This window comes from Cucurbita pepo, chromosome LG01 (genome assembly GCF_002806865.2).
Source record: "Cucurbita pepo subsp. pepo cultivar mu-cu-16 chromosome LG01, ASM280686v2, whole genome shotgun sequence".
Taxonomy (NCBI): Eukaryota; Viridiplantae; Streptophyta; class Magnoliopsida; order Cucurbitales; family Cucurbitaceae; genus Cucurbita; species Cucurbita pepo.
The window spans coordinates 7,394,322-7,411,326 of NC_036638.1; the positions used below are offsets into that span (position 1 = coordinate 7,394,322).

Below are 17,005 nucleotides of genomic sequence, written 5' to 3' on the forward strand. Positions count from 1 at the left end.
ATAAATGGGTGTGGATGGAACGTTAGGAAGAGCATTTGGGCCGGGCCTGGAATTTGGGCTGAGTTTTTGTATATAAAAGGGATGTAATTGGGCTTCTTTGATCTTTGAGCCCATTAATTTCTATCATTACCGGGTCTACTGAGCGTCAACTTAAAACGCCGACATTTTATACTCCTCCGTAAATAAAAACGCAAGTGCCCTCGTGGATTCTCTATATAAAGGCAAATAGTGGTAAATGGAATACTGACGAGAGCCATTTTTTCGCGCGAAAGTTGAAATTGCTCTGATGAGAAGTGCGATGATTTTTCGTTTGAAGTTTTTGGTTGCTCGAGATGCTGTAAGTAAGCGCCGTTCTACTTCCAGTGATTTTCCTTTCACTAAACGATATTGTTTCTTGTTAGGTCTTGTAAATACGAAGTTCTTTACGATTTTGTTTAGTCGAAGAGGAATCCAAATCGTTTATTGAACTAATAACCGTGATTTCTCACTCTCGTAATCCTTGATATGAAAAGTTTTGTTCGTCGATCGGATTAGATTAGGTATTTTAATTGATCGATTTATCTCTTATGATGTGTACGGTCTGATGTCTCAATACTTAATATCTTAGATTTTGCCATTTCGAACTAGCTGCGGCAGTGCTGGTTATCGTGAGTTCAAATTAGACTCCCTCTGAACATATTGTTTCTTCAATCAATAGTCGTGATTGTAGTCTTATGAATCTTATTTGCTTTACGATTTTTATTAGTCGGAGAGGATACCGAATCGTTTATTTAATTAGCGATCGTTATTACTCAGTGTCGTAACTCTGATGATAAATTTTTTTGTTGTTCGTCGATCAAATTAACTTAGGCGATTTGTCTCTTGTGCACGATTCCGATGATTAATAGAATCTCTCTCGATATAATTTATCTTGTGTTTTGCATAAATCGCTGTAGTCCTTGTTCTTCTGAGTTCAAATTAAAAATGATTTCTCGACGAGCGTTCAGATATTTATTTTTTATCTCAGAATTTTGAAGACGATTTGACGTCGGGAGTGATTTACGTGGATGCGTGTTTTGAAGTGCTTCCAGAAGGTCCGGAACATATTTATTGGTACGTATTTTGATGATTTTACACCGTGATACTCTTATAATCTTTTATAAAGTTCAAATCGTGAAGCAAGTACTTCGAAAATCTAGCAAACTTCTCTGAATTCTTTTCTTGCTAATTTATTTCATTTTTGTGCATTAGAACTGTGATACTTGTCGATTTGTTGAATATTATGTCCGGTAGAAGCTTGCACTGATTCATTAGGTTTCGTACATTCGAGGCTTGAGTTGCGTTTCTTTTTAGAAAAGGAAAAGATAGGAGTTACTTCTGCCTATCAACATTGTGATCTGAGTCTCGGTTTTATTATTGTTGGTTTAAATATTCTCTTCCTTCGACGTTCGACGTGTTATTGTTTCTTAATAGTCTTAATTTCCTTTAGGTTTATGTTGTTCTTTGATGTTTTTCGTCATATATAGAATGACTTTTTTTCGTTATTTATTATTAATGTACTCTGTTCAGTCTATACACTACGATACTTCCAGTTATCAATCAGCCTTCTTTTGATTATGACTTTATTGCTCCCCGTGCTTATCCTAAGTTCCTAACACTTCAATAAATAAATAAAGGAAGAAAGAAAGAAAAGAAAAAGAACTGAATTGAAGTTGAGAAAAAAAAAAAAAAAAAAAAAAAANCTTTAGTGAAGGGAACAATGAAAGATCTTGGGAAGTCTCAAAACTGCGACATCCTAAAACTTCTCAATTTTCTGGATTTATCATTGAGTGTTCTTTGGTTTCTTTTCCATCAAAATTAGCACTTAACCGTACAAACTACAGTACCCTTATGCTTGAGAGGGTTGCTGTTAAGAATGAGATAGAAAATATAATTGGGAAGGTGTATATTATCATTGATATTGATATCCTTTAAATAGGATACAAACTGGTACAAATGAGAAAAATATAAAATAATTAAATACCAGAATAAAATAAAATATACTATAAATCTAACCATAAATGGAAGAATATTAAGATATAATATCTAGGATATATTCCATAAATAATATATCTCAACAGTTGCCAACCTAAGGTAGCTCCAAACATTTTAGGATTAAGAGAGTGGTCCAATAGTTGACACCAAATGATTTTGGGTTGGAATATTTAACTTTTCTTGCTATTTTAATCTCTCTTTGCTCTTATTGGAGTTAGATTAGAGAGATTTGTACGGGCAAACATTTAGTTCACTTCCATCCAGTGTCCAAAATACTCGTTATCAACAGATGTATTGAAAATAAAAAATCTTGTGTAAATTTTATCTTTTTTTTTTTTTTTTGCACAATTAGGTCGAGAGAAGAAAGTCCTCAAAGAATTAGTGTTGGAATCCCCACAATCTTTAATCAAAACAATTGAAGAGTTGAAAATTTTGATGGAACAAACTTTTAAGGGATTTGAACAAAAACTCACTTTTTCCTTATCCTTAGTTCTAAAGAAGAGGTCCTCGTTTATTTTCATACAGATGAGAGAACTTGTAGATATCAAGTCTTGTGATCATTTTGATTGATATATATTTTTCTGAGGAAATTATGATTGATATATTTTATATATTGTCTAGAGGGGAAATATGTATCTCGGTCTTGCGCTATATAATATTTTTTTTATTGAGAATATCCCACTCACATCTTCTCACATGTACAACACTATAGAAATAGTTTGCATGTACAGTGTCATAGAAACCAAATGATATTCATATAACCCAGACAATTTAGGTAATTCTCAACTTAAGTTTTGTGCACTTTCTAACAAACATTTTTGTCCGTCGAAAATACCACCAAACTTATCCCATATATATTCTAAGTGATCCGAAGCACTTCCTAGTTCCTATTTCAGATGTTTGTGTTTGGTTACTATTTTAAAACACTTTTCAATAAAGGAAGAACACTATTTTCAAAAAAAGAAATTAGTTCACGTCTTTTTTTCTTTTTTTTTTTGTTCAACACTTTCTCTGTCAAACTTTCGTTCTCTAATATCTTTTTTTACAGTTTTTTTTCTCGTTAATTTCTCTTTTCGCACCATTTCTTTCTCCAGCTTCTCTCTCCCATTTTATCTCACTAATTTTCGTGACACTAACTTCCTTCTCGAATTTACTCTCTTCACACACACTTGTTTGTACTAGTCTCTCTACAGTAACGAGTCTCTTGTTAATATCTCTCTGCAAGTATTCTCTCATTTGTTTCATTTTTGTGATTTAGTTTTAATAATTTTAACATATTTGATTGTAGTGATATGTGAATTCTAGAAACTAGAAGCATCTTTAGTCTGTATTTTACAAAGTACTTAATGTTTTTAGAGTGATTGTACCTATTAGCAGTGTCTTTTAACAACCTTGATTATCATGTGTGGTTTGAGAATTCTAAAATAGATAGAAATCGCTTTAGATGAATCATTTAACTAATCTTTAAAACGTTAGTACGATGAATACTTGTTTTATACCCTTCTATACTTACATTTTACATGTCCGAAGTACTCCATCAACTTATGGTCATCAGGGGTGTAACTGGTTTGGTTCGGTTTGGGTGTCTGTTATGGTCAGGTATATATTTAGAAGGGATTTTGAAATTGCTGAACTGCTTTTGTGAGTTTAAAATTACTTAGAACATGCATCAAATGATTCAAATTCAATTTGGTTAAAAAAATTCAAATTCAATTTTGACATGGATATGACAAAAATGATTTTAACCATTTTAAAATTTGCATGATGAATTTGATAAAATTCCTGGTTACTTTGACCATGACAGATTGATCAAAAGGGCTGTGTATACATTTCTTGTTCCTAGTAGTATAGGTTTGAGAGTCATGAGCGAAACTTAAACGTTGTTAATAAAACATTGAGACTAAAAGCTTCTGCATGTTGCTTTATTGTGTGCATACTTTTCGATAGTTTACATCTTGCACTATCTTTTAGGAATGAGTTCGAACCAATATGCAACTGGACTTCGCGTTGATGTTGAATTTGATGCATAAGCTTTGAAGCGAAGTAATTGCAACTGCAACTGCAACATGTCGCAGAGGTTTGTTCCTCTACCAACGCTTTTCTTTCTTTTTCTCTTTCTTGCACATCTACAAAGTCAGAAAATTCTCAAAATTATTCACATTAATAGAACAAGAATTCTAAACAAAAAGATCAATAATCTTAGCAATAATTTGGTGCTAGCATTTCAGAAAGCTCGTAATGAGATAATTTCAAATTTCTTGCTCAAAACAATTAAGGTAAACATGATGTGTTCCCCTTATTTTATACAACCATTTGGCAGAAAAGTTTTCTTAATAAAAGGGCTACACGGTTCAGTTTAGTACTGGACTTTATACAATCTTTTGTTCCGACCATTTAACATGATTATACGGCATAAGCGTTCATATGTAATGTTTAACTTTCAAGTGGGAGGGTGCTATATAGAATTTCTATTCTTTTTTTAAAAAAATAATTAAATAAAATAGAAAATTTTAATTTACAAATGTATTTCTTTCTTTACGAAGCACTTGAAGTTTAGGAAATATTTTTAGAATTGGAGATAAACTTAAAAGAGAATGATGCAACAAAAATGAATTTTTTAAAATATTTGAGATAATATTACAACAAAAATGAACTAGATTTTCTAAGATGGAAAAGAATGAATGAATATGAGAAGAAAATGAATTTTGAAGAAAGAGTTTTAGTTTTAAAATTTACTTACAATTCCAAAATTTAAATTTAAAAGTTTAATAGATTGTTGAGGCTTTGTATGATAACCGAAATTTTTTGGTTATTGGTTTTTCTACCCTCTATTCTTTTCTCTCCCTACTTTTAAAACTAAAAAAAAAAGTGTTTATTTAACAGAAAATGCCACTGAACATTCTTTTTTCATTCTATACAAAACTAAAAAAAAAAAAAAAAATTATTTGATAATTATCTATAAGAAGACTTATATTTATAGCGTTTTTTATTTTAAATAAAAATGTTAGGGAGAGGTATAAGTGAAAAAATTGGGGGAGAAATCCTAGAGGTGAAAAAAGGAGGGGAAAAACGCCACAATTTCCAACTAGCTATTATTAAAGATTAAAAAATAATTTTAGAATCATTAAAACGCTGAAAAAAAGAATTACCTTCGAGAGAAAATAATAAATAAATCGTGGTAAACTAAAGTTATGGTGAGTGAAAAATGTTTAACAAAAACTTTTAAAGATGAAAAAAAAAAGGAATATAGATTTTAAACGTTTGAGAGAAAAGTTAGAAAGAGCAATAGAAAAAACAAGTATAAATAAGTAATGAAGGGAGAGTTCTTAGTATGAAATAATAGTCCTTTTAAAAGTCAATTTCTAGCCACTATGAATTATTCATTAATGCTATGGTGAGACCTATTTCCTTCGATCTAACTATAAAACATGAGGATTAGACATCCATTTTTTTTTTATTTCCATTTATACTCTCTATCAATAAATGTAATTGATGTCTTTATATATATTTGTAGATGTCTAAGATCCTGAGCAATAAATACGACGTTGGCATAATCTCCTCTTACAGTATGACCTAGTGTTATCAACTATGACTATTAGAAGTTCAAATTTGAATTTTTGAGAATACTAGATCAGCAGAAAGACCAACCTCCCTAAGCCATCAAGTTGTATATCATTTTTTTTTTCTACTCACCTTTTTTGATGTAATTAAGGATCCATTCTTCCATTAAAAAAAATAAAGTACTATTGTAATAGTTTTAGAGATCAAAGTACAAAAAAAAAAAATAATAATAATAAATAAATAAAATAAAAAAATAGTTTATCTCTAAGAATTCATTTTACTCAGAATTTAACTTTTCTTTTTTAAAGAAATTAGCATTTTAGATTGAGTAGAGACATAGTTGTCACGAACATACCATCCCCGAAGATATATCCGTACGTTTCCCTAGAGAGAGGAAACAAAAACACCAACAATAATACCAAGAGATTCGTCTCTTTGCTCTCGGGATAGGAAGGAAAAAAAAACAATTCCCGACCACCGCCGATAGAAACTATAAATAGCCACGGGTTTCTCCACTTATCCTACTATTTCCAAGTACGCATGGGGCACGTGGTTTTGGATTTTGGTTTATTTAAGCTAAGTTGAAGGACCGTGATCCTTCCAATTCGGCTATTTGTAAGAACACCCTAATGCGATTGCAGTCCACGTATTAATCTAAGAGATGGAAGAGTTACATACACGGAAGCAAAACGCTTAAGATCGGAGCTATACTCGATGCCTTGGAATTTGACACCCTGAAATCCATACCTAAACTGAAATCCATACCTACGTAAAAACTTCATACTTGTCCTTTCCAGAGCTTCGATTTTCAGAGGAAACATGGATGGAATTTTTGGTGTGATCGATGACAACTTTAAAGTGTCCATAGTGGATTCAACCATGATGTGGATTGTGCATCGTGCTATGGACAAAGCTCACGAAAGAGTCAAGTCTGGAGAAGGCGTTATAGAAAGATTACATGAGATATCAAAATTCTACGAGTTGTCTGTAATGCAATTGGATGGGTGTATCACGTTTGTTCAAGAAGAAACGGACAGTCACAATCCGGAGAGCAGTCATGAAGAAGTGCTTGCAGGCTTGGCCGAAATAAGAAACCGCCTTCAACGACGTCTGTATGAATCGGAGCTGGCTATCCTACAAAAAGATAGGGAGTTGGCAGATAGATTTGTGAGCGAGTCGAAGTTAAGGCAGGCATTGGAATTTACGGAAAAGGAATTAGTTTCTTCACAGGAAGATCTTGAGCAAGCAAGATCAAGGAGTGCCGGAAGTTCCAACCTTAGCCCTCATGAAGGTGAGGATGACAATAGAGATGGGGAATTTTGTGAACTAAAAGACTCGGTGGATCGACAGGTTTGGAAGATCAGAGAAAAACTCGAGTTTGATGATTATGTGCCTAAGGTGAAGAACAGACGGAATCCTTGTATCAACGATTTAAAAGTTGAAGAGATGGGGTCTGACATTGATATTTTGAAGGAAACTCTTGACATTGCGTTTGGAAAGATGCAGAGTGCCATTTTCTGTTCCGACATGGGACCAATAGAGCAGCAAGTAAAATCAAGTATTGAGAATGATATAATATCATTATGTCTTAATGGATTTGTGAGGGATTGCCAAGAGGATCTGGAAGCAGAAGCGAGAAGGAAAGAGAACCAAGTTTCAGTTTCCTTTAATGAACATTGGTCATATTTAATGAATGAAGCCATAGGTTTGTGTGAGGAGCTCAAGCCTCTCATTAGCCAAAATGAAATACAGCCCCAAAAAGAAGAGAAGAGTTCCCAGGTAGATCTAGATGGTAGATTTTCAGAATATGGGATAAACAAGGATGAAAACCTGCTAGAAGAGGAGGGAAGGCATGATGTTGCTAAAATGGTAAAGAACCAAGCAGAAGAACTGGTTCATTTGAGGCCAGAAATGCTTCGAGAGGAAAGTCCTGAAAGCTTGAAAAGTAGGTTCCGAGAAGTACTAGAAAAACTAGAGAATTTAAAGATTTTGAATGCTCGGATTAACAAAATTTTAGGCCAAAATTGGGATTTTGATGAAGAAGACATTCCTCCAGAAGATGGGGAGCAAATATTTACAGAAAATCGTAGACAGAAATCAGATGTTGGTACTTTGGCAGACATCTGGGGCAAGATGCATCAACTGCGGAATGAAGAAAACAGAGGAATACAAAACCAAATCTGCATGCTAACGCACCAGAGAGAGGACATCAAATTTCAAAACATAATGATGGAAGAAATTTACACCACTTTATTCCGAGGGGTGAGAGAAAAGTTTTGTAATGATTTGAGTCGCAGGGAATTGGAGATGCTGATTTCTGATGGTATATGCAGAATTTTCATTAGGGATATGTTCAATCAGTTGGATGAAACCATGGCAAGTTACAAGATTGAAGCCCAAATTAAAGATGATATATATCATATTTTCTTCATGGAGGCAATGAAAGGTTACAGATTGCAGGATGTGAAGGACGAAAACCTGTATCTGGAAGGATTGACATCTGATAATAACCCTTCTCGATGTTTGGAATGCGAAACAAGGCAGGAAATTTATGGAATCCCCTTTACGGTAATGCTGAAGGAATGGCATAAAAACATAATAGAACATACATCTGAAATACTTCTTAGAGAAGAGATATCTTGGTTCGTCTTGAGTGAGACAATCAAAAGCATCTGTTACAAAGCCAACCATTGTCCACATACCAAATTCTTCAACGACTTTCTTCCCCAAATTACAATTAAAGAAGATGTCTGCTCAGTTTTCTTGAGGGAAATGGTTACGGAATGGGAGGACACGATAGAGGCGTCTAACTTGGAAACTTTAATTAGGGAAGAAATTTATTGGACTATGCTTGATGAGGCAAAAAGTGAAGTCTGTGACAGAGAAAAGAATATTGATGTCCCAACTCAGGATAGTGACGTTACGGAAATTACATCATCTAGGAAAACACTAGGTGAAGGCACAGAGATTGGTCCGGGAAGTTTCTGTCAGAAACTAAGTTTGCTTTCAGAAGGCATTGAAGTAGTGGAAAACTTGGTGCTCAGTGCAAGTCTTGAGATAATGGATTGTAATAGTAAAGCTACCTCCGTAGAGTGGAAAGACATTCAATGCGTTCTCAATTCTTTGAGTAATAAGCTAGAGAAAACTATGATGCAGTTCAATAACAAGTTGTTTGTGGGCGAGTTGAAACCTAGCTTAGAAACTATAGTTGATGAAGCGGAAAAAATTTCTGAAATTTCTCCGGATTTGGAAAATGTACCAGATACGAAGTTCTTGTTATCAGAACTTCATAATATGAAGCTAAGCAAGTCAGATTCTAAGTGCCTAAAACTTCTGGAGTTTCCACATATATTTTATGATTTCGAGCTGATGGCAAATAAAAAGTTGGGACAATTAACGCTGAGGTACTAACCTCATAGTGCCTTCTGGTAAAGTTTCATTTGATCTTCCAGAGCGGAAAAAACTGGTGCTAATTGCACCTCCACCTGTTATCAAACCAAATAGCTTAAACAAAGTTTACTTCCTCAAGAGAAAACCAACCCTTGAAATACTTGGACAAAAATTTGTTGTTGAAAGGAAATTAACTTACCTCATGTTTTACTGTTGATAGATTGGAAGAAATGAAGCGTACTTTGTATCCACTTCCTCAAGTCATGGCTTCTCTGCTAGAAAGTGAATCACTTTATAAGAAGGCTTTCATCAGAAGATGCCAAAATCTCAGAAAAGCTGAAAATGAGGTTCTATAATCAATTCTAATACAGATATTTTTCCTTCATTATACATATTCCCCACGCATTCAAAGATACATCCAATTCTGAAAACAATTTTCTGTCATTTAATTGTTTTCCCACATTTCCTATTTGATATACATTAGGTGGATCTTCTAGGGGATCAAGTGGATATACTTCTTAGATTGATTGAGAAAGTATACTTGATTCTGAATCAACAATCACCGGTTTTGCAGCAATATTCTGATGTAATAGCTCCCCAAGTCTATTTTCTTTATTCTATGTTTATGTACCAATCTCATAGCAATTAACTTGCATTAATTTTTAACTGTTACTTTCTTTCAATATCTCTGCAGGTCTCAGAAATTCTCAGGTTGATCAAGGAGCAGGTAGCAGTACTTAGTACACCACCTAAAAAATTAGATACAAGCTCTGATGTTTAACCCTATTTTTTAAATCTGTTTTACGCCCAAAGGAAATTGTTCTATAGGATTTATTTAGTAGTAGATGTTTCAGCAACAACGAAACTGCTAACTAACAAAATTTGGTGGTATAGGTAAACCAAAATTTCAAGTACATACTTCTGGGAACGCAAAAGGTTCGCTTTCAGAAAATGTTTGAGTACTTCACGGTGAATTTTTTTAAAATAAAATATAATCCTCGCCATGCGGACACCAAATTTTTTTTTATGAATATAAAAGGTGGAGAAACTTTAAGATATGAAAGTTTTTGAGGCTTCCTTTTAAGTTATTTGCATAATCTTTTACTAACTTCGGTTCTCCTTGAGTTAAAGCAATTTGGAATAACTTTATTTGTATTCCCCTTCACTCTAATACAACTAAGCATTCTTTTTTATATTTCCTCACTTAATGAAAGTTTCCTTTGTTCCTATATAACAAATAGCATGTGCAACAGTGAAGAAGCTCATGAACTCGGGAAGTACGAGTGTAATAACCAAAAGAAAGCACGCTCTACTCATTTTTGCCATTAATTTACTGTTTACTGGTTCTTGCTTACTCAGGACGGTATTGTCAACAAAACCTATTATTGCATGAACTCAACATGTATATTTAGAATATATCAAAATCGAATAACAACTATGAATCTACCAATGATGGAAAAAAAAATATTAAAATCCACGCAAAATTAAGACTATGAAAAAAGAAACAGGAACATCCGAAATTATGAAAATGGTGACGCTTACAACTTTGACAAAGTTAATAAGAAATATTATAGCATTCCATTAAATGATAAAGAGAAACTTAATTTAGAACAATAATTTTTAAAAAATATTTTAGAGAATATGACACCTAGGGCTTCTAAATGCATGTAACAATCGAAAATGAACAGAATCAAAATTCAAATCATAATGTTGTTAAGCTTAAGCGGTAGCAACTTGATCCTTGAATATATAAAACTTTCTAAAACCAAAATTTGCAAGACATAATGCTCTATAGATCCAAAAGATACTGCAATCACATTACATAAAATTGCAGAAAATTAGGCAGTATGAAACACAAAGAAGGATAAGAAGTTCGTCAGATAGTTACTTAAAATAATGGTTCACAGTCTGAGCGCAATAAAAGATTACATATAACATTAATGTAAAGCGGATCACACCAAAAAAGAAATAGTGATAAGCAAGAAACCACCGCTGAAGATCGTCGATACACAGTTCGGCTAACTATTCAATTCACACGTCAATAAAAAGCAACGCCGACGCGAAATTGTCTTCAAAATAACAATAACTATAGAAAATCTATCCTAAATCAAATGGAGATATTTAAAAACAAGACAAAAGTCAGCAACGGATGGATCAAATCAATCAACTCGAAACCTAATCTAATGCAGTCGAGGAACAAAAACTTTCAAGAAACTATTCGATAATGAGCAATCACAATAATTAATTTAAGAAACTACTTGATACTGAGCAATCACGGTAATTAATGTAAGAAATTATTTGATCCTGAGGAATCACAATAATTAATGACAGGAACTATTTCATTTTCCTCGTCGACTAATCAAAATCGAATAGTAAGAAGGAATTATGAGACAGCAATCACGATTAACGATAAAAGAAGAAACGAGTAAGTCTTCCGATAACAAAATCTGACTCAAACAACGAATCGCAAAAGATCGTTCATCTGAAATACCTGTTTACGATATCGAAAGCCACCAGAGCTTCGAAGGTCGAACCATTGTATAATCGTAAATCTCGTCGGAGCAATTTTAAAAGAAACCATCATTTCTTCGCGCGCAATTTTGTGACATAGAAGTGACGCCGAGTACCCGCTCCTGCCTTTATATAGTATCACGGCTATCGAAACGGTGGCGTTTTTGCGTACAGTGGGTAAATGGTAAATCGGTCTGTCTGTTTTACGCAGTTGCAACAGACAGCGACGTTTTACCCAGCGGTCAAGTGACTGTGTCACATTAAACCTTTTTTACCGAGGAGAAAATCGTACATTTGTCTGTGTCTGTTTAACGCAAAACGGTGGCGTTTTATTAATGACTAATAGGCTGGGCCACCATATTAGAAACTTAATGGGCTCAATCAAGCCCATTTAGATTATTGCCTAAGCCCAGCCCAAATGGTCCTTTCCATTGTTCACATCCATTTAAAACCTAATATTTTAATATTAATTACTTTTAGTTAAAATGATGCCATCACCTTAGTTTAAAGAAAATTAAAAATAAATAAAAAAACAATTTGTAGAATTCATCCTAATCAAACTTGCAATGGAACTCAACCGAAATAATTAAGGCTGTTTGTAGATTTCTCGACGGCGGCTCACTCCCCTCCGGCCGCCGTTGTAGAGGCATCTACGGTGGCCCTACTTCGGAGCCACTCAACCATATCCCCAAAAACAAGCTCCACATTCTCTCTAGGTTCTCCAATCAATTGGTGCCACATACCTGGATATATCTTGAGCGTCTTGTCCCTACTGGCGGCGCGTCGGTACAGCTCCTCCACGCACGCTGGATCGCAGATCACATCGCCGCCGCCATGCGTTATCAGTAGAGGAACCTCCACCTCGTTGAACCTCTCCTGCAACTCTCTGCACACTCTCATAAGTTCCTGTGCCGTCGCAGCGCGAGGACGCGCCGCCACACGTCGAGGACTCGCCATCGCAAGCTTCCGCTTCCAATCGACTTTGAAGGATACCTCTGGTATAGATCCGCGGGTGGGAACCACGCGCCAAGTCGGAATCAGAGCGGCGGCTAGGGACAGAAAGTGCTCCAATGGCCATGGCGGTTTGAACTTGGCGCTGATTCCGCACATGGCGCCGTTCAGAACGACACCGTTCCAAGATCGCAAGCCCTGGGTCGTCGATTTCTGACGGAGCGTTATCAGAAGAGCAATCGCACCGCCGAGCGACTCGGCGTAGAGGAAGGAAGGCAACGACGGCGCGTGACGCTCACGAAACGCGTCAAAGAACGAAATACAGTCGTCCACAACGGGGTTAATGTCAGGTATGTGATACTGAAGGCCATCGGAGAATCCATGGCCTTGATGATCGATAGCGCAAGTGATAAATCCGGCCTTGGTAAAATGCACAGCAGTGAGTTGAACTAGCCAGCTAGATTCGCCGGTGAAGCCATGAACGACGGCGACGATTCCGATTGGTTTGACCGGAGCGAGAGGGATCCACCACTGAGTGAACAGCTTAAGTCCTCTGGAATTGGTGATGAACTCAGAGCCGTGACTCACCGAATTGCGAGTGTAGAACTCGTCCTCCGTAAGAGAGCCGAAGGGGCTCCGCTCGTCGGCGTCTTCCACCGGGTGAACCATTTCCCGGTCGGAGGATATGGTTGTGTTGCAGGGCGGGAAAGTGCTAATTTGCGCTTTTGAGGGAGGGAAAAAGTAGGAATGTGAAGTGAAAGAGATGTGATTCTGGTAGGTAACGCATTTGAGGTATGCTTGGGAGTAGTTTTGACATTAATTTTGGATTTAGTTTTTATCACATACCTTTAAGAATTTCTTCCCTTTTTTTTGTTTGGTTAATGTCTATTAATTAATTTTTAAAATTTAAATCAATTATCATAAATTAATTTTCACTAATTTGCACCAAAGTTCTCATCACAATTATTTGTTTTAATTACTGAAAAATTAAAAGCCTAAAATAATAAAATTTAAGAATTAACTTAAATTAATAAAAATATCTATAAATTTTATATTTTATCTCAAAATTTATTAGTATTTTTTACATGTACTACTGTAAATATATTTTTCAATTTTTTTTTTAAAAAAATTTAACTGTGTTTTTTTCTTTTAAGTTTTAAAAAAGTTAATGAAATCTTTAAAGGGTGAAAATATGTTTTTAAAATCATTTTGAAAGTTCCAAAATATTTTTGACACCCTTTTATCGAAACAAAATATTAATAATTAAGTCAAAAATAAAAATAATTGTATTTTTTAAATTTTATGAGTAATTGTGAGACAAAATGTAAAGTATTAAGGTAATTTAGTTAATTTAGTCTTATTTTTATATTGACAGTAATAGATAAGTTAATTATTTATTTGATGTAAATTAGTTTAAGAGAATAATAATAAATTAATTAATTTTTTTAAATATTTGAAGAGGAGTATCATAGGGATAAGATTATTAGGCAACGAAATAGGGGCAAAAGAGAAGTAACATTGATATAAGCCAAGTGGCTACAATAAGGCAAGATTAAAAGTTAAATACTACAAGAAGAAAGGAAAAATAAACCTTTTTTTTTTTAACCATCGCCCCCCAACTAAAACATAAAAGTGCTTAAAATGGGCTTTGATTTTGGAACGCGATCAAACGGATGGGCTGCTCCTGAAAGAGCCCAGAGCCTTGACGGCGCCGGCCCTCAAAATGAACTGGTGGTAGAAGGCTGCGATGGCGGCTCCCACGAATGGCCCAACCCAAAATATCCACTGCAAAACCCCCCACAACCCAACCCATTTCAGACTTGGTTAGAATTTTAATGGAACAATACTTAGTGAATTTAAATAGATATGATATATAAGAGATACTAACTTGATCATTCCACGGTTTTTCATGGTTCAAGATAACAGCCGGGCCGAAGCTTCTAGCGGGGTTGATGCCGGTGCCGGTGATGGGGATCGTGGCCAAGTGAACCATAAACACAGCGAACCCAATTGGGAGTGGTGCCAATACCTTTTTTTTTTTTAAAGAAAAAAATAATTAAAATGATGTAATGATGCACCAAAAATATTATTTGTAAATGTCACACCAAAAAGTAACTTAAAATAAAATTGAAAAACTCCAAAAGAATCAAAATTAGGTGAGAAAAAAACAAAATTGGAAAAGCAAAACTTAGACTAATAAAATAAATTATTTTCTTTTATCAAAAATTGCAAAAAGTAAAAAGACAAAAAGAAAACGTGACATTAAAGAGTTCAATCTAAGATGAGGCCAAAGAGGTGATGGTCAGGCAACGTGAAACCTCAACCCATAATATAATAATAAAAACAATAAATGAAGAAAAATATATTAATATTATTTGAAAATTTAGATAAATATTGGAATCTAAACTGACCCAAAATGCAAGAGAAAAAACAGGGAACGGGCTTAATGGTCACGCACACGTCCAAGATTATACAGCTTTTTTCTTGGACGCGGAAAGGGTTGTGAGCTGTAAGGTTCAGGCTCACATTGAATGCCCCTTCTTAAAACGAGTGTTGCATGGGGAAAGAAAAAGCCACATCCTCAGATAAAGCATTGGGCCACAATATATGGAGAAAAGCCACCATTTTTCTTACGATACAAACAAAACTTTGAGTTTTAGGATCTCGGGTGTCAGACGAACACAACCGAGCTTCCACAATGTTATGATATTGTCCACTCTAAGTATAATCTTTCGTGGCTTTGGTTTGAACTTCTCCAAAAGTCTCACACCAATCGTCGGAGTATTATTTGATTATAAACTCATGATCATTTTTTAAATTATTATTAGACGAAAAGGATAAATTTAAGAAGAGAAGAGACGACGTACAGGGACATGGGAGTCTCTGGCGCTTCGCTTGGGATCAGTGGCGGAGAAGACGGTGTAGACCAAGATGAATGTACCGACGATTTCAGCCCCCAAGCCTGTGCCTTTAGAGTAGCCGAGGGCGAGTTGGTTCGCACCGCCGCCGTACTTGTGGTAGTAGGCTTTTTGGAACGCTTTCACTAGCCCCGTCCCACATACGGCCCCTAAGCACTGAGCCACCATGTACGCCACTGCCCGCACCAACGACACCTTCCGGGCTAAGAATAGCCCGAATGTCACCGCCGGGTTGATGTGCCCACCTGCAGTTTATTTTATTAATAAATACATCAAATTATACCAGATTTAAAAAAAAAATTCCAAATAAAAGTAATATTATTTATTAAAATAAAAATAATTTCAAAGCTATATTTCGAGCAAAATATGGAAGTAGATAAATTCTAAAGGAAATTTTTCTTAAAACAATAAATATATTTTATTTTATTTCATTATTTGAGCTAATAGTACTTTAAAAATTAAAAATTAAACGATTATTAACAGAAAAATATATTATAACGCATGTAGTGTGATTCTGTGGTCCTGATGTTTCCATTTAAAGTTGGTCACGTTATTACACAGTTGATACACTGACCTGAAATGCCGGCGGTGCAGTAGACAAGGACGAAGATCATGCCGCCAAAGGCCCAAGCGATGCCGAGGATTCCAACGCCGTCGCAAGCGTCGGCGCCGGGTTTGTCAGTGTCGGTCTGGCTACTGTAGCCAATCACAGTCAAGATGGTGACATAGAGAAAGAGAAGAGTGGCGATGAACTCGGCAATGATGGCCCTGTAAAAAGACCACTTGCCTAGCTCCGCCGCGTCGAACAGAGGAGCCGGTGGAGGGTCGTGGTAGTCCTTGCCTGAGAACCCTCTCGCCGCCGTCGCGTCGTCTTTGGCCATAATCTTAATAAAGAAATCAGAAAGAGAGAGATTGGGAAAGGGACTGAAGTCTGGGCGAGGAAAGGAGGAGAGGAGGGTGGGGGATTTATATGGAGGGATGTATTGTCGTTTAAGTAATTTATTATTATTTTTAATTATTCTTCTTTGTACCCCCATTATTATATTTGTTATTTTCGTCTTTTTATATATATATAATAAATTATAATTTTAGCATGAGAAATAGCTTCTTATATGATGTTGTCACGCTATGGTGTGTATACTAAATATTGGAAAGTGCTAATTAATAGATTTATATTTTATTAAAATGAATATTTAATTACGACATTAAATGGGAAGGGGGAAGAGAGTAGGGGCCGGGAGGGGAAGGGTATGGTGGGGAGTCAAAGAGAGGGGGCGTGGGGGAGCTGAGGGAGGGTTTCAGAGGGCAGAGGGTACGGAGGGCGTCCAGATAAGGACACCGTCCTCTCTTCCATGGGTCATCGTTACATCCTTCGCTCAATACACACTCTTCCCTAGGCCAACCCCCTCCTCTTCTTTCCTGTCAAACATCAACGTCTTTCCGCCAATTACACGTTCTTAACGTGGACGGCTCCGATTTCTCCTACTTCGACACGTGGCGCTGTCTTGCTCTCTCTGAATTATTGCTACCTACATTATTTATTTTACTTTTTTACTAAATAAATAAAAAATACGTGGAAAATCTTCGAAGTACGTACCGGTAGCACCTTCTTTTTACTCTCTCGAATAAAAAAAATATTATTATTATTCTATTTTTACTAA

The 17,005-nt window shown here is 35.4% G+C and overlaps 3 protein-coding genes and 1 long non-coding RNA gene across 8 annotated transcripts; 1 reads left to right on the forward strand and 3 right to left on the reverse strand.

The window, feature by feature from the left end:
- Nucleotides 1–208: 208 nt before the first annotated feature.
- LOC111802165 lies at nt 209–9,817 on the forward strand. 5 transcript variants are annotated; one of them, XR_002816226.1, is made up of 4 exons: nt 212–337; nt 1,007–1,092; nt 3,985–4,090; nt 9,659–9,743. XR_002816226.1 is itself a non-coding variant. In XM_023686433.1 (4 exons), the coding sequence occupies exons 1-4, from the start codon at nt 6,394–6,396 to the stop codon at nt 9,743–9,745; spliced, it is 2,901 nt and encodes a 966-aa protein (XP_023542201.1). In that variant the 5' UTR covers nt 5,891–6,393; the 3' UTR covers nt 9,746–9,817. The 5 variants fall into 5 exon arrangements, 1 of the variants encoding a protein (XP_023542201.1); XR_002816225.1 differs by lacking the exon at nt 9,659–9,743 and adding an exon at nt 5,528–5,767 and having other exon boundaries at nt 213–337; XM_023686433.1 differs by lacking the exons at nt 212–337; nt 1,007–1,092; nt 3,985–4,090 and adding exons at nt 5,891–8,978; nt 9,185–9,311; nt 9,449–9,550 and having other exon boundaries at nt 9,659–9,817.
- Nucleotides 4,056–11,557, reverse strand: LOC111802195. Its single transcript, XR_002816229.1, has 4 exons — nt 11,456–11,557; nt 9,164–9,236; nt 8,987–9,059; nt 4,056–4,139 (listed from the first exon to the last, which is right to left on the reverse strand). It is a non-coding gene; the product is annotated as an uncharacterized LOC111802195 (long non-coding RNA).
- Nucleotides 11,558–11,915: 358 nt separating this feature from the next.
- LOC111790298 (caffeoylshikimate esterase-like) lies at nt 11,916–13,241 on the reverse strand. The gene has a single exon (XM_023671162.1). It carries the CDS (start codon nt 13,093–13,095, stop codon nt 12,094–12,096), a length of 1,002 nt encoding a protein of 333 aa, XP_023526930.1. The 5' UTR covers nt 13,096–13,241; the 3' UTR covers nt 11,916–12,093.
- A 682-nt stretch (nt 13,242–13,923) lies between these two features.
- Nucleotides 13,924–16,275, reverse strand: LOC111808048 (probable aquaporin PIP2-1). Its single transcript, XM_023693829.1, has 4 exons — nt 15,919–16,275; nt 15,294–15,589; nt 14,315–14,455; nt 13,924–14,211 (listed from the first exon to the last, which is right to left on the reverse strand). The coding sequence occupies exons 1-4, from the start codon at nt 16,223–16,225 to the stop codon at nt 14,092–14,094; spliced, it is 864 nt and encodes a 287-aa protein (XP_023549597.1). The 5' UTR covers nt 16,226–16,275; the 3' UTR covers nt 13,924–14,091.
- Between the last annotated feature and the right edge of the window lie 730 nt (nt 16,276–17,005).

Coding starts and splice junctions, on each gene's coding strand:
- LOC111808048 (XM_023693829.1), bottom strand. CDS start 16,225: ATGGCCAAAGACGACGCGACGGCGGCGAGAGGGTTCTCAGGCAAGGAC. Junction 14,456..15,293: donor CCAGAGACTCCCATGTCCCT/GTACGTCGTCTC, acceptor AAAAAAAAAAAG/GTATTGGCACCACTCCCAAT. Junction 14,212..14,314: donor AAAAACCGTGGAATGATCAA/GTTAGTATCTCT, acceptor GGGGTTTTGCAG/TGGATATTTTGGGTTGGGCC.
- LOC111802165 (XM_023686433.1), top strand. CDS start 6,394: ATGGATGGAATTTTTGGTGTGATCGATGACAACTTTAAAGTGTCCATA. Junction 8,979..9,184: donor TTGGGACAATTAACGCTGAG/GTACTAACCTCA, acceptor TACTGTTGATAG/ATTGGAAGAAATGAAGCGTA. Junction 9,312..9,448: donor TCAGAAAAGCTGAAAATGAG/GTTCTATAATCA, acceptor GATATACATTAG/GTGGATCTTCTAGGGGATCA.
- LOC111790298 (XM_023671162.1), bottom strand. CDS start 13,095: ATGGTTCACCCGGTGGAAGACGCCGACGAGCGGAGCCCCTTCGGCTCT.